We start from the raw sequence: 26,718 nt of genomic DNA on the forward strand, positions 1-26,718 counted from the left end.
TGCATCAGGAGGTCAAAAGGCCTCAAAAATAGAGAAAGTTCCCATATTGAGATGGTTCTCTGGAAAAAAAGACAAAAAAAGGGTCAGAGTTGTCTTTTATTTTTCGAGTGTATCTTCCAGCCAATGGAGCATGTGGGAAAAAGATGTCAAATAAAGAAGCGCCCTTCCCCTTTCTGGCAGCGCTCACAGCAAAGCCCTGTACACAGAGGGCTTTCATCTGACGCACCACGCTTACAAAAACAGCAGAACATAACATCCCTCCTCCCTCAAATAAAGGAACTTGTCTGAAAAGGAGGGGAGGGGGCAAGCACATATAAAAAGCAGGAAAATTCCTCCAGTGCCTAAACCCCCACCAAGTTCATTCCCAAGAGGACTGGGAGAGCTGAGAGACCAGTGTGACTGATTTATCAGTTGCTGTTAAACTCCCAGTAGCAGAGTGTGGAGTAGAGAAGGGTAAGAGGGAGTGACAGGGTGGGTATCTCCCCACCCCACTGCCTCACTACATGGTTCATGGTTGAGCTATTGAGAAAAATAGGGGGTTTGGGTGGATTAAAATGAAGAAAAATTAAGACAGAGAGCACAGTGCATGCCTGAAAAGCAAAGGATCCCCTTCTGCCTGAACAATGGCTAGTCTAAATTTTCCAAGCCTTGCCAGGGATCAGATGAAGTCATTATTCATTCAGTCAAGGAGGGAAAAAGGACTCAATTACCTCAACCTAAAGATGCTATCAATGAATAAAAGTGCATATTTTACTCTATTCATCTCCAAGCCATTAAAAGTGAAAGGAATGATTCGATCTGCCTGTGTGGTTTGTATTTTTGCATGTGTGTGAAATCTGATAAAGAATTGCCGCCCCGGGACATGAATATTCATCAACACAAAAAACAAAGAATATCAGGACTTTGGTCAGTAAGAAAAATATCGTTAAGTTCATGTGGTAAAAGCAAATGAGGGAAGTCAAGAAAATTAAGTGGAATTGACTTGTAAGGTCTTAGTAAACAACTAAGTTTGCAGTTTGTCAGAGTGTTTGAAGGATTTCCGAAGAGAGAGGAGTGGTGAAATGTGGATATGTACTTCAAAGAAACAATCTTTACTGAGAAACGGCCTCTTGTCAAATGACATTGTTCTATCCCTTTACTCCAACAGAGGTCTGTCTAACAATTCTGAAACAAAGAGTGAATCTATGTCTGACGCGCTGTCAGACTGATCAACTGCTGGCATTGTCCTGGACAGTGTCACAACAGATTATATGAGGCCAAAACGTTCTTGCGACTTTAGCCGCACTGTATCGACTTTCTCCCACAATCTCCAGTCTCCATATTGGCACTTCTGACATCATCTCCTTGAAATATTGAATTCCTCTCAGCTGTCGAGCTTACACAAAACACTGGCCCCCGCCGTTCGACCGGCCACATCAGCGTTCTTAATAAAAGACACTGGTGTCAAAACTGTGCTGCAGTAGAGAGGGACTGTGTAGTGCCACGGAGTGTTTTATAAGAGCAGACAGTTGTAGGTGATAACTTTGTGTGTTAAAAGTCATTGCGCAGTAGATGCAATGTAGCCAAAAACACTCCCCTGAAATCTTGCTGATGCCTGCCTCTATCAGCTGACCCGTGTATATCTGGCCCCACCATCTTTCAGGTAAAATCTTACATTCACAATCAAATTTTCATTAATCTCCTCAATCTGGGGACCAAAGCGCTCAATGGGGATTCAGTGGGATTAACTTTCTGCTGAAAATGTCATTTAAATCCTCAGTTAGTTAATTTCCCTTTTGGTTAATTAGCAACGAGCGCTGACCTTTTACATTGACAGGTCTAACTTTATCTAGAAAGTCAAGGTTAAAAAAACCACCTCGCCATAGTGATTGATTAGTGATTAGAGGCAGGGGGAAAAGATGGCATGAGGGTAACTTGGAACAGATGTTACTTTGTGAAGCGTTTTGGCCGCCGCAGCTTTAAGAAGTCATTTAAAGTGGCATTACCTTCGATCCTTCAGGGTTTACATTTGTTCACGCTTTAGAAAATATGTGAAGAAAGAAATATGTTAAAATTTTTACACAGTCTTTGCAGGTTTCCATGAGTTAAATTTAACACGATTACATATGTCATTTCAAAGTGATTTCACATCAGCTGCTTGGTTTTGTTTGATTTAAACCTTTGTCAAAAATCATTGTGAAATCTGCCACTTCTATATAATGTAACAAGTCTTGTCTTTTTCCACTTGTTCACCTATGTCTTATTTCAGGATGATGAAAACAGTTGAGAGTGAAACTGAAGATAATTACAATAGAAGTAATCAAAGTAACTTTAATTCCTAAATCCAATCAATTTTCCAGACATATACGAATCATATTAAAAGCATTTTAAGACAGTGTAAGGCCGATAGTTGAGTCGACTGGATTTTAGATATCTTAAGGACCTGTGGAAAAGCTGCATTCATTTTTTTCTACTAACTCTTTTGCTAAATTAAGTCGGAGATTCTTGTCGAGATGTGAAGAAATGAAAAACCTGACCCATGTATTCACCTTGTTTTTGGCGTAGGACGTGTTCAATACGCTTCTGGTCTCTTTGCCCGTGTAGATCACCACCCCTATCACTGTGCCTGCCAAGGAGAGAGACAAGAAAAGTAATGCTGCTCATTAACTGCACCCCACCCCCACCATCTCTCTCTCTCTCTCTCTCTCTCACACACACACACACACACACACACACACACACACACAAATATACATGCACACTAATCTTGGTCAAGTAAGATGAACTGCATGAGAGGAAACACAATAAGGCTGAGCTGAGGCAGTTTTGTCTCATTGCCACTCAACCCAACAGACAGGAGTTTAATACGTTTAGACTCTCAGAGCCTTCAGCCACCCTATAGAAGCTCATAAAACCCGATCAATATGCTGCCATCTTTATTTGCCAATTCATTACGGTGGCCTTATTACAGAGGATTAATGAGTCATTAATATTAGATGAGCTTAATGGGAGAGCAAAGGCACTAATAAACCTAAATACAGCCCCTGAAATCCCCAAACTATAAAAATGGCAAGAAAGTTAAAAACGAGGAAACGAAAGTGCTGGGAGACAGAGGGGAAGGGAGCAGGGGTTGCAGGACCTGAGGAGAAAGGTGATGAATTGCCGTCGTTGACTCCTAACTTCAGAAATATTGAAAAGTGTGACAAATGGTCTGTGGCTCAGCATGTAGAGGGGCTTCAATCTGAATATGCCAGCAACTAATTCTCTTGTCACAGCTGGACTGGGGCCCGCAACAGAGTGAATACACGGCGACCGGGGCCAGTTCAAGTGCCCAGAATGCCACTGTAGAAGCGAAGTGCCTGTCAAAAACGAAAGCTTTGAGGGTACAATGACATTCCCAAGCAGAGATGATGTAACAGCTCTGGGTCTTAGGCTTTTTGTGTGTGTGTATGTTTGTTCTTCTGATCAAGGTCAGGGCAAGGGGGGTGGTGGGGGGTGGCAACACCGCAAATCAATGTGTGGCCATCGCTGGGAGCGTCACCAACACTCTCAACTGACACAACCGTTTCTGTGGGGATTGGTTTAGATGGAGGGAGGGAGGATTACTTCAGCTGTGGGTTTTCTCAAAGTTCTTCAACACTTTGGAGATGGGTCGTTTCAATACATTACACTGTAACTTTAATATGTGAGAAATTCAGTATAATTTAGATATTTGTATGTAGTCTGGGAATTATGAAGTCATGCTGAGCAAAACAGTGGCACTTTTACAGCTTTTATTGTTATATATGTTAGAGAAAGATAATTAAATATAAATGTACTTACTGTTATATTTGAACTTTTAATCTACTGCTACACACAAACATTTCCACTATAACTGTACAGAAGTTGATAGTGTGCCTTTATGTATATAGAGTTTATTTTTTTCTTATTTTACTCATCTTACTTGTTTTATTTTATCTTATGGTTAGAATTTACTAGCAACAACATCTAACGATAAAGAATTCCTTGTCTGTGTTTATGTCCTTGGTTATAAAGATGATTCTGACCTTCCTGTTACTATTGTTTTCTATTGCACCAACTGAATAACTCGTACAATATGTAATTAAAAGTGAAGCCATCTAATTTTTATAAGGGTGTTTTTGAGTGGCCACTACCCCTTTGTCTTCTCAGTGATGTAAAATAACAGAATGTCTGTGATTGAGCTTCAACTATATGATCAAGGTCATGATCTAATTTGTCCAGACTAAAGAAAAAAATCATACCAGGAAAAGCATACCTTCATCTTATGCCTTTTTACAGAAGAATTATTGTTATACTCTTTGGAAAATTAAAGTCATGAGTCTCTTCATTTCAGACAAGTGAAGGTGCTAATGGAACAATAGCGAAAATAACTTTAGTAGACAGTTTCAAATCCTGCTGGCCACTGTGGAAACAAAAGCAAGCTGATAATTACAAGTCTAGCCTGGACCTCTTGTACTAGACACTTTTGGCAATATAAGTACACACACATTTCACAGAGACACCTCAACATATGGCAGTGGACATTGATAAAACTCTACATGAATTAAGCCAGTATTTAGAATGACCTCAGTGACATTCACTTACCAGATGCAACCACAGTGCTGGCCCATAGAGTGTTTTCAATACTCAGACTCTCATGGATCTGCGGGTCAGCATCCTCCTACAGAAGAAAAAAGAGAAATAAACATAAAAATAAAATGAGTGTATCATATCTAAGCCCATGTCTAAGCCACAAAACAACACAACTAAGTAATAATACAATAAGTGATCTTATCTAATTTATAAGCATGCATAAATCAGACAAAAAAAAATTGAGGAGTAAGAACACTTTCAACTGCCAGAGGAGACTAAGAAATGCATACAAGTTGTGAATTTATTTCTGCAATTAGCCAACTTAATTAGTACTGCTTAGTAGCCTCAGAGGAGATAAGCAAAAAAAGCAAAAACAAAGCAAGTTCACAAAGTAATACATTTTGCTGGTGAAATATGACTTGGGCAGTTAAAAAGGATTTTAAAAATTCCCAACTAAATTCAGGTTACTGAAGCTGAAGCTGAGTTAAGACTCTCACTTCATTCATCTTCTAAAGAGATAAGAGTTTAAGATTAAGATATAAAAGTCTGTAAGTGCTGTTCTCAGTTTCAGAGTATATCTATTCCAACAGAGGTTACATTGAAAACCAAGTTAATCATTCATTCACCATTTTGGACAAAAGGCTTTGTGAAGTCAAAACAATTTTCCTAGAAAAATAAAAACATCAGCTGAAGTGAAGTGAGTTCAGCTGAGAGTGCGTAGAGCCAGACCAGAACAGCCAGGCTCAGCTGTGCCATTAATTTTCACAAGCACCTGACACAGTAGTGCGGACTGTAGCAATACAGTGGTTCCTTTATCAATACCTTCACTAGATTTGGCATGGCGATAGAGGCTCCTTTTAAAAAACAGTATAGAGTGTGCACATAGATGAGATTTCAGTGATAAATAAGCCCCTAGAGGGCCTCTTGTTTCACCCTCCCCCCCTTTACTCGGCTCTCTTAAATAAAGACGAATCCTGAAAATGGCTTGAGTCAGGAGTGCAGAGGCAAGGCTCCAGTTTCGGCTCAAATTGCCTGCCTGATATGATAATTATGATACCTAAGCACCCACATCCTGTCAATCCACTCAAACATGGGAAGAGGTGCATGAAAAATAAATGGCAGGTTGCAGAATGCTTGACCGCGCTGACATTGGCATCATACTCTGGTTTTCATAACTGCAGAGTCTCAATAAAGACCACAGAAACAACACCACCATATCCGTCTCAAGAAAAAAAAAAAAAAAGAAAGCCTCATAAATAGGTAAGTTCATTTGCTGCGGATCTGTGGGAACCCATTTTTTTCCCATCCTGCTCAGACTAAAAGCACACGCTATGCAAAGGAAGGCCGCGGAGGATGAATGAGCAGAGGAAGTGCTCGCTCACTAAGCCTGGTGTGTGGCCAAGAGTGAAGACGGACCACAAAGCCTCCCTTTGTACTGGAGCTCTCCTCTCTGTGGGGGCTGCGCTAATCTGCTATTAATAAAAAAAAAAAAAAAAAAAAAAAATCACTGAGCAACAAGTAAGATGGGATGGATGGAGCTGGAGCTAGGAGGACCTGCCTGTGATGTAAGAGGAATGCCTGCTGGAGATAACAACAGGTCCAAATAGAAACACAAGACCTCATTGTTGCCACTTGTCAACACATTGCAGAGATACACATCTTCCATGTCAGTCTGGTTTCTATAGAGAAAAAATCTGCATGTGTTTAAGATTTGTCTTACAGGCGATAAATGTGTCACTGAGCTACTGTACCCTTGTGAAGTTTCCCTCGAAACTGTGGATGTCCAGCTGAGGCCTCTGAGCGTAGACGTAGGCGCTGATGGAGAAAAGGTCCTGAGATGAAGAGAGATGAGAGACAAAGGAAAACAATGTTCTTCAAATGTATTTTAAGTACATCACATTTACTCTCAACTTACAGCTATAAATCTTGCAAGGACAAAAAACACATTTTGACTGGGTGTGTGCATTATTTTCACACTTTTTATCACATCATTTTACTGCTGTATTAATGTGGTGTCCTTAAAATTGTCTGTTTACCATTAAAGTTTAAGAGTGCAATAACTATATTTTTTTTAATAGATAAAAAAGTAGGTAGAAAAATACAGGTCAGTACAGAAAATAAACAAGGAATAAAAGAAATAAACACTCAAATAAGACCCAGTAATAAAAATTTGAACAAAACCGATTTTAATTATTAAATTATTCAAGCCAAAAGTAGTCAAACTCCTGTAGAGGACATGGTCAGAGGAATAAGAAAAGGGAAGGCAAATAAAAAAAAAATCAATGGCTGGAAACCTTTCGTATTTGGAGGAATAAGTAGAGTTAACAAACATAACCACCACAACAAAACTCTAATTCAAGGAAAATTTGCACAGGTTTTACCAAATTAAATTCAAGACCTTTTAGGATCATTAAGATAGTACATTAAAACTTTCATGCATTAAGGGTAAAACACCAAAAATCGCATGTTAGCCGAGTGTGTTCTTATAAATTCTGCACAGTTTCCATCAGCTGTTATTGATTCCACATTGGTTTTATTTTGTGGTTTTGTTACAGGGCAACAGTGCAATTTTCCTACAACTTACTGTATTTCTTAACAGTAGCATTACTTTCATAACCTAATTTAAATCATATTCAGGACATTTAAGGGCCTAATGCTCAGATTACTGGATTTTAGATTAGATTAGAAATAATGATAGATGTTAAAATTTACCTAAAACATAACTAACACATTAGATGTGAATGCTCAAAGTTAAGGACCTTATACCTATGTCAAAAAAGCAATGTAAGCATTAAATATGAATTCCTATCTAATATATTAAGTGCCCCTGATCTGAGGATTATTCTACTTCGGTGTTGCTGACAGCTTAAGGCTTCAAGGGAACAAATACACCAACAGGCTATCAATTCTTTATCATGTATGGTGAATCCACATTCAGGGATAACATGTTTAAGAACAGGCTGAACTAAAAACAACATTTTCCATCTTCAGGCCTCTTGAAACCCAATATGGATGCCACAGGTCAGTGACTTGCTAAAACTTTAATTCTCTGATCACATAAGTGGTAACAAAAAAAAAAAAGGAGAAAAAAAACATGGACTCAATTTAAATCTAACGTGTCGAATATCACCTCCAGTTAAAAGGAAGCTGCTGTCAGGTCGAGACTGTTCCTCCTGTCTGTCACCAGTGATTGGGTTTCCATCACAGAACAGACAACTTCAATTGATAAGAAATGCTTTTAGTGATAAGAAGACACCCTTTTACTTATTTACAGCACCCACTGCCAGGACTAAAGGAAAGTAAAAGAAACTGATTGTACTGTATCCATACCCCTACTGCAGGGAGTCTTTGTGTGCAGCCAACAGCCACTTTCAGTTTCCAGTCTGTTTCTCCATCCAGCTGATCTGTCCTGATAAAACATGCTCCTGCAAAAAAAAAAGAAGAAAAGAAAAGTGGTACATTTTGGTTATGTTCTGTATACAACTTTTCATTCTTATACCTTCATGCGACTGGAATTTCTATCTCGACCTTCCTATATTTTCTTTATATTTCCCCTTAGATTTACATACATGAAGACATGAATTTATGATGCTTGTATTGATGCTTAAGATACTGATTTACTGCTCAGATACTGTATTTTCCATACTGAGTGTTGATCTCATTGACAGTACAAGACTGTGCCACAGAGACAGTGCAGCACAATGTCATAAAATCTTAGATTTACTATCTCTTGGATTTTTATTTATTTCTTGCCTTGTTTTGAATGCAAAGTTTTAATGTTACTGCTATTTTTTAAGCCTATGTGCTTCACCAGGTGAAGAAATGTCATCGAACCGGCATGTGTTGCCGCAGCACAGGGCTTGTATTCACCGCAACATACACTACAAACAAAAAGTTAAGGATATTTAATTATTTTTTTGTCTTTTTTTTTGTCATTTTTGCCATTTGTAAATAAAACTATGTCTGGTCATTAAAAAATGTGTTTCAATTTATTTCACACACAAAAAAGTAAAAAGGGCTATGCAAGAATCCCAACTGAAAAAAATAGCCCAAAAATTTTAAATATCCTTAATTTTTTGTTTGTAGTGTATCTACATAAAGCCCCCTTATATATAAGCTAATATTTAACTATTAATATGACCAAATAAAACCAATAAAACTTAGACCAAATAATCCCTATGAATGCTGACATAACTTTCCTGGACATACAGCACATTAACATTTTTTCCAATTTTATGCTTTTTCCCATGAACAAACTTATCTAAGACCACATTTTGTATGATTGCATCATAAATTTAAGATGATGTGGAATTATTTTATACATATTTCAACAACTTTACATTCTCCTCTCAATGCACAAGACCACTGTATTGATGAAGATATGGAGTTGGTCTCCAAGCATCTTCAATGACAGCTCACTGCTCCTAATATGTGTTATGTGCTAATGCTAGTGCTAATGCTACTGTGTGTGTGTGTGTGTGTGTGTGTGTGTGTGTGTGTGTATTAGGATGGGAAAGATGCAGGGACTGAAACTGCCCACAGGGATAATAAAGCAAATTAATCTTAAGCTTAACAAACATCTTTAAATACTGATAATAGCTTGTATCTGACTTCAATTTAGGCTGTTGTCAACAAAAAGCAGGATTTGTACTTCTGGTGTGTCTCTACAGCTTAAGAGGGCCATTACAGGATATAACATGTGCAAGACATTATCTGCGGAAATATACAATAACTGATACAATAATAGTATCACTAACAGCGCAGTACATTAATACAGTTGAGTTAGCAAAAGGCAAAGCGTCCATGGCTGTTGTGAACACTTAACGTTCAGCAGTCGTGACCTGTATTGATCTGAGGTAATATTACATATGAAACTAATGGATGAGACAAACTATTTGACAGAGAGGGTAAAGGGCAGCTATAAACCATCCCTGGAGGGTTAAGTATGATGGAAAACATTAACACAAGGAGGATGATTCATGTTCTCCTTCCGCTCCAATGGCAGTTCAGTTCCTCACATAACAACGCTTGGGTGTGTGCTTGTGTGTACCAGTATGTGGAAGACAAAGTGCATGAGAATGTGTGTGTGAAAGATGTGTTTATGTATGTGTGTGTGTGTTTTAGAGGCATAAAGACATCAACAACTCCCTGTCAAGTATATTGGCACATTGGAGATTGATGGAAATGATGTCCTCAGAACATTTCCTCCCGATGCCCCTTAGAAAACAGCCAGGATCTGACGCAGCTCATCGATTAATTGGAATTTGCATCATCAGTCACGGGAAGAATGTGACATAAATCATATGAATCACAGGCTGCTGTGGTTGGATAAAGTCGAAGGACTAGAAATGTGGGGAAACAGTCACATTTCTCACTCAAATGATCTTGACACAATTTGTTAAAGAATCTAAGGGCAAACAAAGTTCAACTGTACAGTCCTTTTTCCATAGTGTGTTTTAATGGGCCTCGTACATCGGCTGAATTATTCACTAATGTTTCTTATATTGCTTTTTCTCCCCTTTAAAACCTCCTGCGTACTTGTTTTTATCATTCTCCAGCTTCACATTAACACCGTTACATAAACACCTTGGCTGCTCACCATTTTTCTCCGATGTTCTCAGGAATATCATGTCTGCAGGAATCCTCTGGTTCTACAAAAAGACAAAAGTGTTCATAGAGATGTGTTATTGAACACTGTGGCAAAAGCTCTCTGAATCTTCCTGAATAATTAAACAAGGTCAATACCTTGACCAGAGGGTGAAGGAGAAACTGTTTTAAAGTCAGCCTAAAATACAGCGTTGGAAATTCAACTTGTCCACTCTACAGCAGCAGCATTTCATGTCAGCTGGACTGAAACACTAGAGCACAACCTGAACAGCGAGTAGGAGTTTTATAGTATCAGAACTACCTTATCAGTTTCAGAGACACACCAGCCACATAATTGAGATTAACAAAATGCACGGAAATTTTAAATCCTGTTGAGTTAGTCCATCTAGTCAAAGGTACCTACTTACTTAATAGTTATACAATACAATACCTGCATTTCTTCCTTAGGTGAAATGGCGTTAAATAGACTGCACAGGGTATACAACAGGGGTGTCAAACTCAGATCCTCGAGGGCCGGTATCTTGCATGTTTTAGATGTTTCCCTCTTCCAACACACCTGATTCAAATGATGAGCCTATCATCCAACTCTGCAGAAGCCTGATAACAACCGTCAGGTGTGCTGGAAGAGGGAAACATCTAAAACATGCAGGATACCGGCCCTCAAGGACCGGAGTTTGACACCTGTGGTATACAACCTTAAAGTTCTACCAGACAGCGCAAGGTTTCTGAACATTTAAACAGCAGCTTCTATACAAACTTAGTCAGTTTTTTCTTTATCTCTTATCAATATCTTCACCAAACTAACACATCCATTTATACCTTATTAGCACTTCTGATCACACAGCTCCACATCTTTCCTGATGTTGTCCGAGTCCATCATCCACTTCCCTTTTTACTTGGGAAAAAGACAGCTTTGGTGTTCACAACTGAACAACAAATAAAGGTTGAAAACCCACTATCTTCCTTATCAAAAACTGCATTTGCATTTGCAGGTATCATAAAGCTTTGCCATTATTTCCCAAACTAAATACATTTGTAAAATAGAACTGAATTTTTATTCCAATTGCAAATTAAAGAAATAAGAGACCCATCTTTTGAATGTGAACTATGGAGATCTTATTCTTATGTGCAGTAATGCAACAGTAATTAAACAGAACCTAAAAGACAGAAGGGTATATGAAGACATTAATGACCTGATTCTGATTCCATCACAATAAAACATCAGATAAATAGACTTTAACAAACTCCCATTAAAAATAACTGACATTACACTGATAATAAGCGGTTAAGCAAAGTTGCTGGCAAGAAACAATAAGGACCAGACTTACTAATGCCTTGTGACAATGGAAACCCTTGCTCACTTTGTGAACAAGTTGGACATTGAAAGTCTTTTAGCCACTATTTAAGACAAAGTTACATTCATGCACTGACACTTCCAGTTAACTGTGTCTTCTGTTACCACCCCTTAGGTCTGTGCTGCTGTTTCCATAGAGAAACATATAACAATGAACAGACAATAAACTGTAATACTAGTACTAGCAGTAGCAGTACTGGTAGTAGCTGAGCTGGTCTCAGAACCGCATTCCTGGTCATTATTGAATGTCTGTGTACACAATTTTGCATATTGTTAGTAGATCGTACACAAAACCTAGACACCTTTTCTAGACTTCAGCCTTGGGAATTTGCACCACTTCAGTAAATCTGGCTTTAAATCAATACCTTCTCGACAATGATCAGATCTCCAACTTGAATATCCGAACTCTTCACTTGAATTTTACCTGAAGAACAAACAACAGTTAAAAAGTTACAAAACAAATATAACAGACGGTACACTAGTACAGTAAATTTCCAGTGACTCTTTTTTTTTTGTTTTTAATAGTGATGAATTTGAATGCAAGTATTGATTTCAGGTCGTCGAAAATGATGCTGACTCCTTAAACCACAACCCAGTTTTTGCTCTTGCTTTCTCTTTTGCTCTCACCTTTTAACAGATTGATTACCTCCAGCTTGATAATGTAATACCCTTCTGTTTTCATCTCGGGTTGGAGGCATAGACAAAAACAATAGCACATAGGGTCACTTTGTATTATATTGCCTCAATATCCTCTATAGCCCTCGTTATCCTGGGCTCATGTGAAAGCAGCGCACTTAACTGTATACATGCACATGAGCACACAAAGGGTGTGAAAGTTACATCCTCAGCCTTTGTCACAGATATCACACATGGGGATTTACAGCACATTCAACAAAGGGACAGATCTTAGATCATACAGTCCTGAGAAACCAAGAGAGAAAAATCAATGCTATTACAGCGAGAAGAATGACTTCTGTTACAAGTGTAGATCGAGTGGAGTGCCGTCTCTTAATTGCATGGGGAGAGCTTAACTGTACACTGGAATATCAGCTATCATAATGTCGGCAAACAGTCACAGTCATGAAGAGCAGTGAGGATAGATTTCCTTCGCTCACTAACCTCGCACTGTGAGTTTGCTGTAGAGTTGAGAGTTCATCTCTTTGTCACGTTGGAAGCGCCGTACTTCATCCACAGCCTCTCGCACTACGGTAACAGCTAACACAAAAGCCTAACAAAGACATTTCATTAAACATAAAATATAATGTTTACAGTAAAGCTTCACAATAGATTAAAAAAACTTGAGTAACACTTGTCATTGAAAATATGGACTTCATGTACGTAACTGTCAATGTTAGTGATTAAAGAAAAAGCTGATTCAGGTGTCGATGTGAAAACACTGCAATATGTCAGTAATCTTTGGGCTTTTTTTATTTACTATTACTATCCAGATTTTTAACAGCCATAGAGTAAGATAGCAATAAACTGCCAAATTTAAGATAAAAACAATAAAATATTTGTTAATAAATGAAGAAATGACTAAAAATTTTTAGTATATCACTTCTAGTTTCCCTTGGCCAGATGTGTCATTTTTAATGTGGCTAATTAAAAGCCCAACATACTTGGATTAAAAAAGACAAAAATGAAAGAAATTATTCAATCTTTACATTTTAATAGCTTGAAAATGTACCTTAAATCTTTAATCAGTTATCAAAATACAATACTTCTGTGTCAGCTAATCATTTCTGCTCTCGAGGAAACATTCTTAATGGTTACTGTTACAAATGAACAACATCTATTATAAATGATCCAGGGTTAGAGAAGAATAAAACTAAAACAGAATAACAGCTGAAGTGCATTTACCAGTGGTGCCCAGTATGTGTACAAATATCCAATTTTCAGCGATGGCACAAACTGGGAGCAGGCCACCACCAGAAAGTAGAGATTGAGGAAGAACTTGAACTGCTGGTAGAGAACCTGAGAGGGGACAGGGGACAAGAATGCGATGAGGTGAGTGAACATGTCGGCAAGGTGAGTCAAGACGATGACAGCTGCCGAGAAGACAAAGAGGATGCATCAAGAACAAAGCAGGCCGGATGAGTTACTGTACGTGTTCCAAGGTGGAATAAGATACATGTTAATGCTGTTAACTTTACATTAACCTAATGGAAACTCTGACACTTTGAGAACTTCTGTTTCCAATGGCATTCACAATACAGACATGGCAGGGTAACTTGGTACAATGTCTTTGCAGAACAAGCCTGATAATTAAAATAATGAGTGAAGAACTAAAAACCATTCTGTCACTAAACCCTGCTTTAGTTGGACTCAATCAGATATTGTTTCAGGAGGATTTCACCACAGAACCTCTTAAATCACACATACTAACATGTCACGTGTGACTCACAGAGGACACTTTGCTAATAGGTAATCCATCAGCAAGACGACCTGGTACTCTATTCATCTAAGGTCAGATTTTGAATAATGTTTGTAATAATGAGAGCCTAGCGTCTAGTCACAGATTATCAGAGACAATGGGATCAATGGACGATGCTCTATAGTTAATGAACCCCCTGACCTTTAAGGAAAAATGCACACTGCTAAACTCAATTTGTGTGTATTTAATAATTCAAAGTAGAGGGATAAAAACAGCCGTTTTGTTCACCACTGATGAGAATATCAACGTCTAAACTAGACAGCTGACATTTTATGGTTTGGGAAACGGGCGGCTCTCTTAATCATGGGTCCATTCGCTCTTTAATAACTAACCCTGACTAATCTCCCCTACAGTGTAAACTCTTAACACAAAGACAGAACAGTTAACACTCAGAATAGGTCCAGTGTACTGTACTGTTAATGTGTACAAAGACTTACATGTTTTAACTGGAAGGATGAACTGCCAGAGTGGGTTTTGTAAATGTTACCACACACTCAGTAAACACACAAAACTACCATAAAACACTGTATGTGAATGTGGTTAATTTGGCGCAGAGTGCATGTCTTCGTTGTTTAGAAGTCTACTCACCCCAGGCACAAAGGTGACGATGTTGTACTTCTGGTTTTTGATGGTATTTTTGGGGAATTTCTCCTCACATTTCTCTGGGCAGCCGAGCCAAACCGTCCTGGCCTTCAGCTCCTTCTTTCTTCGACATATATGAGCCAAGCAATCACAGCAGCTGAAAGACAAACAACATTAACACTGCGAGTCTGCTGGTTTTCAGTTTGTACTGGCTTTCATTAGAGAATATCCAGGTTGTTTCTAGACCCATTTTCACATGGGTTGTAAATGAGGGCAGTAAAAGGTTGTTGTGTTTCCTGTTATCAGACAACACTTTCTTTAACTTAAAATTAAAAGTTGTCTAGACCTAGAACGAGTCAAAACATCAGCAATATAAACTAACGCAACAAGTCACATTTCAACCTCCTCTGCAGCCTAATTTTGTTCATGATGTGACACTTAACATGCTATTAAGAGAACTGGGTTTTTTTGTGTTTCCACCCATTGTTGTTCACTGCAGCTTGGACTCGGGATTCTTAATTACAGGATTCCTACAGGTTTCTTTAAGTTAAATTTAAGACTTTTAAGACCTTTGGAAGACTACTTGGAACAGAATTTAATGCCCATTTCAAAAAAACAATCCCAAAATCAGCTTTCTCAGATGACATGTGCATGACTAATGGGTGCACGTGAGTTGGGCTGAATGTTCTGTAGTCATTTCTCACCGAGGGCTGCAAAGCTAGCAATTATTGGTTCCTAATTTCAATATAAACTGGGTGTAGCCAAGTACACTAACGTTACTTTCTTTGCAGCTTGGACATTTCCCAGACACATTTAAACACACTACAGTGAACAAGTTTATGGCAATATAACTTAAGACCTACCACATCAAATTTAATACCTTTTAAAAACTTTTTTAAGGTATTAAATGCAGATTTGTAAATTCAAGACTTTTAAGACTTTTTAAGACCCCGTGGGAACCCTGTAATTAGATCCATACAATGTTCCTTATATTCCAATTTGAGTCTTTTTTCTTATTAATTTCTCATGCCCATGTCAAAAAACAAAAATGATTTATTATTAAATTATTATTAATAAAGTATTTATTTGGAGAACTGTTACAGCCCTGTTCTGTAACTGTGTTTCTACCATGATGATTTTGCTTCATTTTCATCATTTCTTTCTCTTCTTAAGGCAGTATACATATTTTCTTCAGAATTTTCTCAGGTTGCAGTTTTGTACTACAGCATAGCATTCAGATTTAAAAGTATAGGGCTGCACAATTAATTCATAATTGCATTGTCAGCCTGAGCTATTATGTAATAGTAAAAGGTTGCACTTTAAACTCTAAAACTCACAGTATGTTCATGGTGGTATTTTGGATTCAGTGACACTAAGCAAAGACAGGCACTTGAAAATGGTAAATTAAAGTCCAAGTTTTGTATTTACACTTCAAGTTTGAGATTTCTTGCATAATCAAGCAAATACACACAAATCCGTAATTCCAACATTGTCCAGAACAATTAAAATATGACTTTTTTCCTACAAAACCTTAGAGAAGTGCTAGTTTGAATGATCTGAGGTCTGTCCAGGAGGAAATTCCTTTGATAAAGTTATAACACATTTGGGGAGCGATCATCACGTTCACCTTAGGAGTCAGATGTACGATATGGACAGGACTGTGCAGAAGTATTACACCACCCTTAACCATGGTGTTTTTGCACAGTTGTTAACAGTATAACACCAATTTCTCAGCCTCTTTATTAAAAATACAACAAAAAACAGAGGGAAATATTGTTCACATTGTGCACAATTTTGGCCAAAAATGAAATCCCGATTTTTTCCTCTAAAAACTTGATTTTCGATTTTGATTCATGCCGGTGGTGGCGTTTCAGGAGGCATGTCATTGTCATGTGTAGCCCACAATGCAACGCACTGCTCCCACTCTGTCATGATGATGTTTGAGGTGCTGAAATAAGGTGGTTGTGCTGCTGTTTTTGACTGATACCGCCTTCAGGCTGAGTTTGGAGTGAGGAATGGTTTGGTCTTCAACAGAAACTTTGAAGCCGTACCAATTCCACACAACCGACTTGCTCTTGTTATTTTTAACCACGAACTTCTCACTCTCCTTAGCAAACGGCATTTTTGTACTGGTGTGGAGACCAAAGACTGTGGAGACACAGTTAGGAGGAGGAGCCTACGGTAGCCTGGAGGCACACAGCCCAGAGACACGAGAGAGATAAAATTCGATTTGACGATTACCCTCTTTTAAACATTGTCCTAATTAAATAATCCGATTTCGATTTAAAATTGATTAGTCGTGCAGCCCTAGTTCACAGCACACAAAATATACAAGAGTATAAACTACGGTCAGTATTTAGTGTGATCTCTGTTCCCATGAGAAGAAGTAGTCCAAACAATAAGAAACATCGGACTTGTGTTGAATGAAACCTGGCATAAAACACTAGAAGATTAGTTCAGTAAATCTCATGTCTGCGGAGAACAGTTCAAGACATGTTAAGTACAAAGGAAGGTCACACTAAATACTGGATACTTCAGTATGTTTTTATAACCCTATAGTTCTTGTTTTTAACTACTGTTCTATATTTCAGTTGTATCTTGACTGGGAAATGGATTCCAAAATCAGAATATATCACGATACTCTTGCTAAAAGAACAAATTTACTTGTGGCCTAAAACTTCTGCAAAGTACTGTATGTAAATGTAATTAAAAAAAACATAAAGTATGGAAGAACACATTTGTCCTTGTGTCCTGGTTTGTCTTCTAACTCACAAACTACTTTCCTTTGTATCTACATATCTTTTATTTTTTTAAGTTATAAAAGCTCTAGAAAAAAAAAATGGACTAATGTTTTTTCCACACTTTTTAAAAAGTAAATGACTTTCTATCAACCTGCTAATGACTACATTGGGGTTTATCTAGTATATCTCCATGAAAGGCAAACAGTAGTGTAGTGTGGGAGTAAATTACAATTACAGGAGTTTGATGTGAGCATGACCTAAACCTGCACCTGGGGGGAAGAGGGGAGAGTGTCAGTGTATACCGTCATGCTGATCGACTTGGCTTTTCCACTTTTTAAGCAAGTTGGCAAAACATAAAACTAAATAAATCAACTTTGGTAAAAAGTCTTGTTTGTATTGGCCTCATTGTTCTCTGTCTCTGTGCACTGTGAGGCCAGATTCATAAGAGCGATTATTTGAGCAAATGAATGCTATTCAAATAATATGCCATTTGAACAGTCAGGGCTTATTCACAGTGAATTATTTGCCTTTTATAATCCCACACTAAGCACACATAAAATTACTGGAAAGCATCAAACTGGTCAGCTGTGAAAAATCCGATTTGTTCATTAGTGGGGGTTGGGGAGGGGCAATCAATATGCAGTCTGAACTAGGGATGCACCACTAACAACACAATGACTCTGAAATCTGAATATTCTATGAAATTCTTATCAGTAATATTATATTCTGTGCACTGCAGTTGTGCACAAACATTTATTTACAAATGTTACACTCCATCGTTCTGGCATGAACAAACCTACACGCTGCCAGAAAGAAGCATCGTTGGAGGACAAAACCTGTCAAATTAATTATTAGCTGTATAAACCACACCGTTCTGTTTGACCTGAAAATCTTTTTGGACTGATGGTGCGCATCGAGGAACTCGACCAAAAACATGCCCTTATCCTCTCTTTGTACTTCATGCACAACTACCAGTGCGTTTGAAATCCAAACTGATCATCACAGGAATACTTACTGATGATATACATACACTACACATCATTTACAGAGCGGCTGCATAGAGAGAAATACAATAAAACTCTGAGCTACTGACAAGATTAGTCATTTATAACATACTCCAATTAATTCTAACTAATTAACATGGATATTTGTTTATTGTGTTGCATATTAACATCACTGACTTTTACTGTAGAAGGTTTTAGAGGAACCACAACTCAACGGGGGAAATGAAACAGGAGTCTCATAAAAGTCGGTTCCTGATCTTTGTGGGTAACTGACAAAATTAGTAAAAACATATGAAGACCGGCAGTGTAGCAGACTTAAATACCTGCCGCACAGGACTTTCCAGCCTCCAAAAAGGAACCAGCCGAGGCCCCTCTGTCTCTGATTGACTCTGGCCCGGGGCAGCGTCTGATAGTCGCTCTCATCATTCTCAAAGCCTTCCTCCGACATCATCAGAGGCATCTCATCCAGGTTAGAGGGATCATCTTCTAGGGAGTATCTGTGAGAACAGAGGAGTAAAAATAAATGAGAGGAACTGTGATGTTTTATGTTTCAAATGACAAACAGTAATGTAAAACCTCTTCATTCTCACCAGTTCTGATATAAACTACCTAAGAACTTAACTCAAAAATGCTAGAACAAATTTGTAAACGTATGGATTTTATACTTGGATGAGTGCAAAGATTGAAGACAGATAAAAATCTTAAAAAAAAAAGACCAAAGAACAAGTGTGAATGAAACTAGTTGGAACAGTTGGCTCTGTTCCACAGTCACTTGAGTGCATCTCCCATTCACATGTTAAAGAAACACTCTGGGGAAGCACATAATGTCTTATTCAAGAGAAGTCCCTCTCCAGATTAGAGACAGACTCAGGCCTTACAGAAAAAGTCTATATGTACTTAGATTTCTGTAAACCAACACTATTTGGACACAAGAGTCCAAACTATAGAGGGTATATGCACTATTACATAATCCAACTTAGCAAAAATTTCACTTTCAGTCCACATTTAGCTGCTATAAACAAATGATGCATGCATGAAATGTTTCTGTAATTTTAAAGTTAATCAAGTTCATAGAGATGACAAACAAACAACACTGCATCTATAATTACAGTCGTGGAAAAAATTATTAGACCATCCTTGTTTTCTTCAATTTCTTTTTCATTTTAATGCCTGGTACAACTAAAGGTACATTTGTTTGGACAAATATAATGATAACAACAAAAATAGCTCATAAGAGTTCATGGTTAATTTGAGAGCTGATATCTAGGCTATCCATTTCTATCTTGAATTTCCCTCAGGATTAATAAAGTGTCTGTCTGTCTGTCTGTCTGTCTGTCTGTCTGTCTGTCTGTCTATCTTCCATGGTTTTCTTGATAATAACCAAAATCACTTCAGTTTTTACATCAATATATATAACATTGTACTGCCAAAAACAGTGCTTTTAGACTTTCCATGTTTTCTTTTCTGTCTGTTTTAGTCACATGATACGCACAGGAGTTAGTACTTGATTGCATAACCATTGTTTTTGATAACTTTTGATGGTCTAAAAAAAATTTTCTGCGACTGTATATACATTTCTTTATGTACAACAGTGATTTCACACATAGTGAGAACTGATTAAACCATTTGTTTTGTGAGTTAAATACTATCATAAAATACTTATTACTGATTCATTATCATGTCCAAATTTTTCTTTGTGAGAATCAGAAAGGTCAGTGCCTCCAGGTGTGATGACAAATGTTTTATTGTTGTTTGCTGCCAGGAGCTAAATCTGCTGAAATATGCTAATAAATGTAAAAGATTTGCTGAGAAATTATTACAGACAAGCACTACATAGAAATGTATACAAAGTACAGTAAGGAATTTAGGGATTTCCTACTTTAAACATTACCAGTGAACAGATAACGGTTGTGTGAACACCGCATTCACAAGATGATGATTAACTATTAACTATTTTTTCCATTTTGAACAGGTTTTCTGTCATCATGCACTTTCATTTGCATTCATACATCTAAAAATGAATAAAAGCACCACGTGAAGTCTTTTCATGTGGTGATGGACAGTCTGAAACAACTCTGTAATATAAGCCGCCTGAACTGTCACTCGGTCACACAGGGAAAACAACAAGAACATGTAAACAGGCATGAAACTAGCATCACTGGGATTAAGATTTTAAGATCCTCCATCCACGAGTTCCCTTACAGGCTTTCAGATTAGTAAAACATGTTGACGCCGGTGCAGCTCAACTTTCTGCCTCAGCTGAGAGCAGCAGCTCAACTGAAGTTTAAGAGCCAGAGAGATAATAACGCTCTAGTGATTAAGAGGACTTACACAGCCAGTCTTAAAACAAGCTGTTATCTATGCCTGCACCATGTGAACCAGTGAATGCTGTGAAACACCCAATGCATGATTCTGCACTATTACCCATTCAAGTAAGGGTCAGTCAGTATTGAGCTATCATTTCATTGATACAGCTAATGAAAGAACCATTTATCCCATCTATATCTCGTTGTATCATGTGATATATTTCTTCAGCAGGGCAGGGCTGTGGCTCACGACTGTCTGAGCATTTTGAGGCCAGAATAATTTACAGACAGATGTATCTTCATGAAAGTTGATAGATAAATTATTTAAAAGTGATTAGATGATCAGGAAAACATCAGCTATTGGTTTAAAAGACGCCATTTCACAAATAGCAGGGACTGATGTTTAGATGTTGTTTTGTTTGTTGTCATTGAAAAGTAGCATGATAAAGGCCTGAAAGACTTTAAAACAGTTATTTTTTATCTAATGAAGATTTCTTCGTTTCCCCTGGCAGAAAAGAGGGAAAATGTGACAAAAAAATGAAACAAACAAAAGAAAGCATCAGAATAGACTCGGCCAAATTGTCATTTTATAGGTATCAATATTAGACCACAATATCACTATCAGTACATACCTAATTATAAGACATGAGTGTTTTGTTTTGCATCTCTCACTGGAAGCTTCTCATTTGGAAGATTTCTACATTTAACAAGCAATTAATGCAATTACATTTTCTCCAATGTATTCTACTGACCTAATGAATGTAGGGATTTATGGTTTATTTTGTACTAATGTGTATTTACCTTGTGTTATTAATGTACTCAAATTGTTGTTTTGCAAGTCCTGACAATATGTTTACATGTATATATGTCACAAATAAAGATTCTGGATGGCCAAATGAACATCCACCTTTCTTTCTAATCCAGGCAATTTAATTCATTATAAACTGTAAATGAATCTCTTATTATGAAATGAGCTGCAGAAATACTTCTGTTAAGTGTCTCAGTGGAGAATAAAAACATAGACCTTCATTCCCATGACCTCATTTAGGAGAAGGGTGTGTTTGCCGAGAATGACAGAATCATGTGCCTCACCTCTTAACACATAATCACAAATGCTCATAAAAACAATGCATGAACACATTCCAGTAATACAGCTGATGGGAAGTAAAAGAATGATGTGGGTAATCATGTGACAATGAGCATTCAGAGGATGTCAAAAGAGGCAAAATTCTAGGTCATTAAACAATTTCTTGCTATGTATTTCTTAAGTAATGTGTATGTTACTTGCATTACAATGAGGCCGACTGTAGAAACTGTACTACTGTCATATCGACGCAGACGAACCATGATCTCCCTTGCAAATCTTAAGGCTGCTAATTCAGCAACCACAGCACTTGAGGCAATGTGTCAGCACTAACCACAACGGATGATCTTGGAGGGTTTTGATGCTTCCTACTATTGAACTCCTACACATGATGAGCTAATAACTCCAGTTTCATCCCAGTGGGACCAAAATGTGGGATTGTTTCTTAAAAGGTTTGCTAGCACTGCTCTGGAAAAGCTTTATCAGTAATTTCTAACAGCTTTAGGTCCACTGCTCTTTAGCTGACCCTGCAGTTTGACCTGCGCTATTAAGTCAGATAATATCCCCACAGGGATTAATAAAATGAAATATAAATTCAATGATTAGAGCATGAGAAACACCATATGGCTGAGCATCTAATAATTTTAGAATAAAGATACACTCAAATATACCCAGAGCTGAGTCAATACAGTGTCAGCTTTAAACTTCAACTTATAATTACAGTAAGTACTGAAGAATATTTCAATTTTATACTTATTATCTCTTCATCTCAGAAGTAAATAGTATATTTCTTTATCACTTTACATTTGACTGAGCTCATATTTCAGATTACATTTTTAATCCACCATCCAGTCTATTAAAAACAATGTATCTGCAAATGTGATGTTTCTAAATGTTTATGAGAAACAGAAGGATTAGGTCTTTCAGTGTATTAGAGAATATGCGTACGTATCATTGTATACCCTCACTGCCTTGAGGTCAAAACACTCATAAAACCTCCTGAATTCACTGGAAAATGCATCGTTACAAAGCTGACATGGCTGTTTCTCTGAAATAGTTTATTGAGGTACATTGTCCTCACAGGGTAGCATTGTAACACACATAATAGTATATCTTACAGAATATGATCATTAAAATGAGATCAACAATAAACAATTAAAGCAGAAAAATGCAAGATACACCTTCATGCAGCTGTGTTATTAATCCAAAAGCATCAAGCCTTCCTTACATTTACTATATGCAGATTTTTTACTTGTAGTGGAGTATTTTCTCGGTGTGGTAAGTATTTCTAATGGTCTAAATAATTCTTCCACCACTGTGTAAAAGTCAGTAACTGTGTTGTACTCTAAAGTACCTGATCACACGTCTACTTCAATTCCTGTCCATTCCTGAGTCTGAGGATTTTATGTGCTGATCCTGGTCCAGTCTGGAGAAAGTTAACAAAACTTTTATGACATGTGAAACACGGGGCTAACGCAGAGAAGCTGTCATGTGCATTTTAATTAAATGTCAGCAGGAATGAGCAGCGCAGTAGTCAACAGTATCCGTCTGTCACTAACGTACACTGACGTGCGCTAGTTTACATTCTTTACTGGATTGGAATTAGTAAACTTGGGTCAAAATAATAGAGGGATTTTTGTTTGTTTCATTGAGACGATGGAGGGAGCAAAGCAGGCAGCTGTCAAATGAGAAAGGGGTTGTCACAGCAGCGAAGCTAGCAACACAAGCTAACATCCACGACCACTACACGGACACACACAGGGAGCAGGGGGGGCAAAGCCAGGCCACAGCGGGGACACATTCCTGACAAGCGGTGATTTATATAGCACTAGACCAAAGAAAGGGCCCAGAAAGCCCCTCCATACCTTGAAAGTCTGGCTGAGTTGTAATACGGGAGTCTCTTCGAGTTCTTCCGCACTGGATTTAACGGGATGCTGTCAGCCATCTTGGCTGGGCCGTACAACCTGACGTCACTCTAACGAACGTTGGGATTTATGCCGCCTTCACTGCCTGTTCAGAATGTCGTAATTATGAAATTCATGACAATAAGAGGTGTTTGGATTGGTTACCTGTAGATCAGAGGTGCCAAACTCATTTTGGTTCAGGGGCCAGATTTAGCCCAGTTTGATCTCAAGCAGGCCAGACCAGTAAAATAATGCCTTAATAACCTACATATAATGAGAAATCCAAGTTTTTCCATTTTGTTTTAGTACAAAAAAAAACCCCAATTAAATTATGAAAATATTTACATTTTACAAAAAAGATGTGAATAACCTGAAAAAACAGAAATTTCATTTGAAAAATTAGTGCAACTTTAACAATATTATGTCTCGACTTACTATTTATACATGTACATTACACACAATGTTACATAAACATTTGGTAACAGGCAGAATATTGTTGAAATTTTGGAGTTTGGAACTAAAATTTGAACAATTTCTGCAATATTACATCTCTTATTATTAACACAACTACAGATCACAGTGGATCCATAAATGCACAAAACATTTAGTAACAGGCAGAATATTGTTCAAATTGCACATTTCGGGTTGTTCATCTTTATTTTTAATTTATGTATTTATTTGCATTTTATTGTGAAAAAATAGTTTTCATTCATTCATTCATTTTCTGAACCCGCTTTATCCTCACTAGGGTCACGGGGGTCGCTTGGAGCCTATCCCAGCTATTTATGGGCGAAGGCGGGGTACACCCTGGACATTTCGCCAGTTCATCACAGGGCTGAACATATAGAGATAAACAATCACTCTCACATTCACACCTATGGACAATTTTAGATTAACCAATTAAACTATCAGTGCATGTCTTTGGATGGTGGGAGGAAGCCGGAGTACCTGGAAAGAACCCACGCAGACACGGGGAGAACATGCAAACTCCACACAGAAAGGTCCCAACCCTTGTCGACTGGTGTTGGAATCGAACCCAGGACCTCCTTGCTGTGAGGCACAAGTGCTAACCACTGCACCACCATGTCGCCCACACCCCCCCCCAAAAAAAAAAAAAAAAAGTTTTGTAAATGTAAATATTTTCACAGTGTAATCTTATTTTTTTCACTTAAATTTTTCACAAAGAAAATTTGTAGTTGTCATTGTTTATGGGTTATTGTGTTGTTATTTTTTACTGTAGATCACATTGGTCTGTATGTGGAACCTGAACCAAAATGATTTGGACAACCTTTACTGTTCAGGTTCATTTTTGCACTTTCATCCCGTGGGCCAGAATGTAACCTTTGGCAGGCCAGATTTGGCCCCTGGGCCGCATGTTTGAGACCCCTGCTGTAGATTGATGACCGCTGCAAAGTAGTCATGTGCAAAGTTACAAAATTATCTAACTCAATTGTACAACCTCTGGTGTGTCCCAAGATTAGTTCTGTAAGGTTTCCATCTAAAATGTGGTCTCACTGGCAATCGAGCCTTTCTGTGTAAGTAACATATCGATTTATGCTATTTCTTTTCTTTTTTTATTGTGTATGTTTTTTTTATCATATCCTACGGACCTAATTTCTGTGCCCTTAATAAAGCTTGAATAAATGAATGAATGAAGTAGGATATGTGACCATTTCAAGTTGTCTGTCTGTCCATCCGTCTGTTTATCAGCAGGTTTATGCAAAAACTGTAAAGATTTTCATGAAACCTAGTGGATACAGCAAGGACAGACACCTTAAATTTGCACCAAGTTTATAAAATCTGAGCAGATGCAGGAAAACTGGATAGGATTAATGTCTAATAAGATAATAATACAGTAATATTTACATTTAGAAACATCAAACATAGTTTCAGTTAAATGGGTCCAGTATCCTTGGAGTAATAATATGTCCATGCATTTCTCTGTTACAAGCTGCTATGGACAAAATGTGTTTCACAGATCACGGCAACCTTGGGCTTTGACCTTTTTCTGGCAAAATCTGATTATTTCATCCTTGAGTCTAAGTGAAAGTGTGTGCCAAATTAGAAAACAATCCTTCCTGGGGTTCCTCAGATATCGTGCACAGAAGAATCGACACACGAGACTGACCTTTGACCACCAACATTTTTTCATGTCATCCTTGCATCAAAGTGTGTGATATTCTGTGATATTCTGTGTTCCAGAGATACCTTATTTTAGTAATGGGGACTGATGTACACTCCACTGTACAGAGATGTGTTGTGGATGCATCTAAAAACTAAACCCACTGGCACCAACTGATGTAAGATGTTTGTTACCATGGTAACAGTCGGTTGAACTAACCAATAGCACCATCTGAGAAAAAGAAAGAAGACACAGAATTTGCGGTTTGCTTGCAGTTTCATAATATTGTGGTTCAGGAACAAGAGTTGACCCTCTGAGTCAACTATGAATTCTTATAGAATATCCTCCTTCTTTCAGTTTACTGCAATAACAAACAAGGTTGATAAAATGTGCCAATAACCAAGCAAGCCTGCTATCACTTCTATGTACTTAATTACTAAGTGAATCACTGAAGACAATATGTAGTCCTTTTAAACATTTATGGTCATTGCAGTCTCATTAAAATTAAATGTTTCATTAAGATTTCAATCTTTCAGGCAAAATGTTTTCTTGTTTTAGATTTGATCTTTATACTATTGGATAGATTAACAAGAACAAACAAGACTGCTTATGGAATACTCAAAAACAAATGTAATTCTTGGGGTTAAAAAGAAAAGTGATCCACATCACCCACATTGCAAGCAAACTTAACTTCTTGTACCAGTTACATTAGTATAGGTTTTTATGGTATTCATACGGTCTAAACAATCATGCCTCAAAACAATAAAAAAAAAAAATAGCAATTTCTAGAAATTCACTTTGTTTAATATCTCAGTTTGTTTCCCACTGGCAGTAGCTGCAGCTGGCAACATTATATTCTGGGGTTGTGTATCTCAGGAAAATCTTGAGGGATTGTCCTCAAATTGGAACAAACTGAACTGAAAGATGAACTGATGAATTTGATCAAAAAATAAAGATTTCATATGCTGACAGACACTATTCAAAGGATGAAATAATGCTGTGAAGACA

At 37.6% G+C, this 26,718-nt stretch overlaps 1 protein-coding gene across 4 annotated transcripts in view; it reads right to left on the reverse strand.

The window, feature by feature from the left end:
* The window catches only part of atp9b (ATPase phospholipid transporting 9B), a 54,418-nt gene extending 30,769 nt beyond the window's left edge, over positions 1–23,649 (reverse strand). For 2 of the 4 annotated variants that reach the window (XM_030147458.1, XM_030147459.1), the window contains exons 1-11: positions 23,550–23,629; positions 18,618–18,791; positions 14,556–14,706; positions 13,394–13,507; positions 12,653–12,761; positions 11,899–11,957; positions 10,172–10,223; positions 7,903–7,997; positions 6,324–6,404; positions 4,585–4,660; positions 2,529–2,605 (exon numbers count right to left, since the gene is read on the reverse strand). In XM_030147458.1, the coding sequence (XP_030003318.1) occupies positions 2,529–2,605; positions 4,585–4,660; positions 6,324–6,404; positions 7,903–7,997; positions 10,172–10,223; positions 11,899–11,957; positions 12,653–12,761; positions 13,394–13,507; positions 14,556–14,706; positions 18,618–18,791; positions 23,550–23,629 (1,068 nt within the window). Of the gene's footprint in view, positions 1–2,528; positions 2,606–4,584; positions 4,661–6,323; positions 6,405–7,902; positions 7,998–10,171; positions 10,224–11,898; positions 11,958–12,652; positions 12,762–13,393; positions 13,508–14,555; positions 14,707–18,617; positions 18,792–23,038; positions 23,111–23,549 lie in introns of all 4 variants that reach the window. The other 2 variants (XM_030147460.1, XM_030147461.1) reach the window with 2 other exon arrangements.
* Positions 23,650–26,718: the final 3,069 nt, after the last annotated feature.

The sequence above is a fragment of the Sphaeramia orbicularis genome, chromosome 11 (genome assembly GCF_902148855.1).
Source record: "Sphaeramia orbicularis chromosome 11, fSphaOr1.1, whole genome shotgun sequence".
Lineage (NCBI taxonomy): Eukaryota > Metazoa > Chordata > Actinopteri > Kurtiformes > Apogonidae > Sphaeramia > Sphaeramia orbicularis.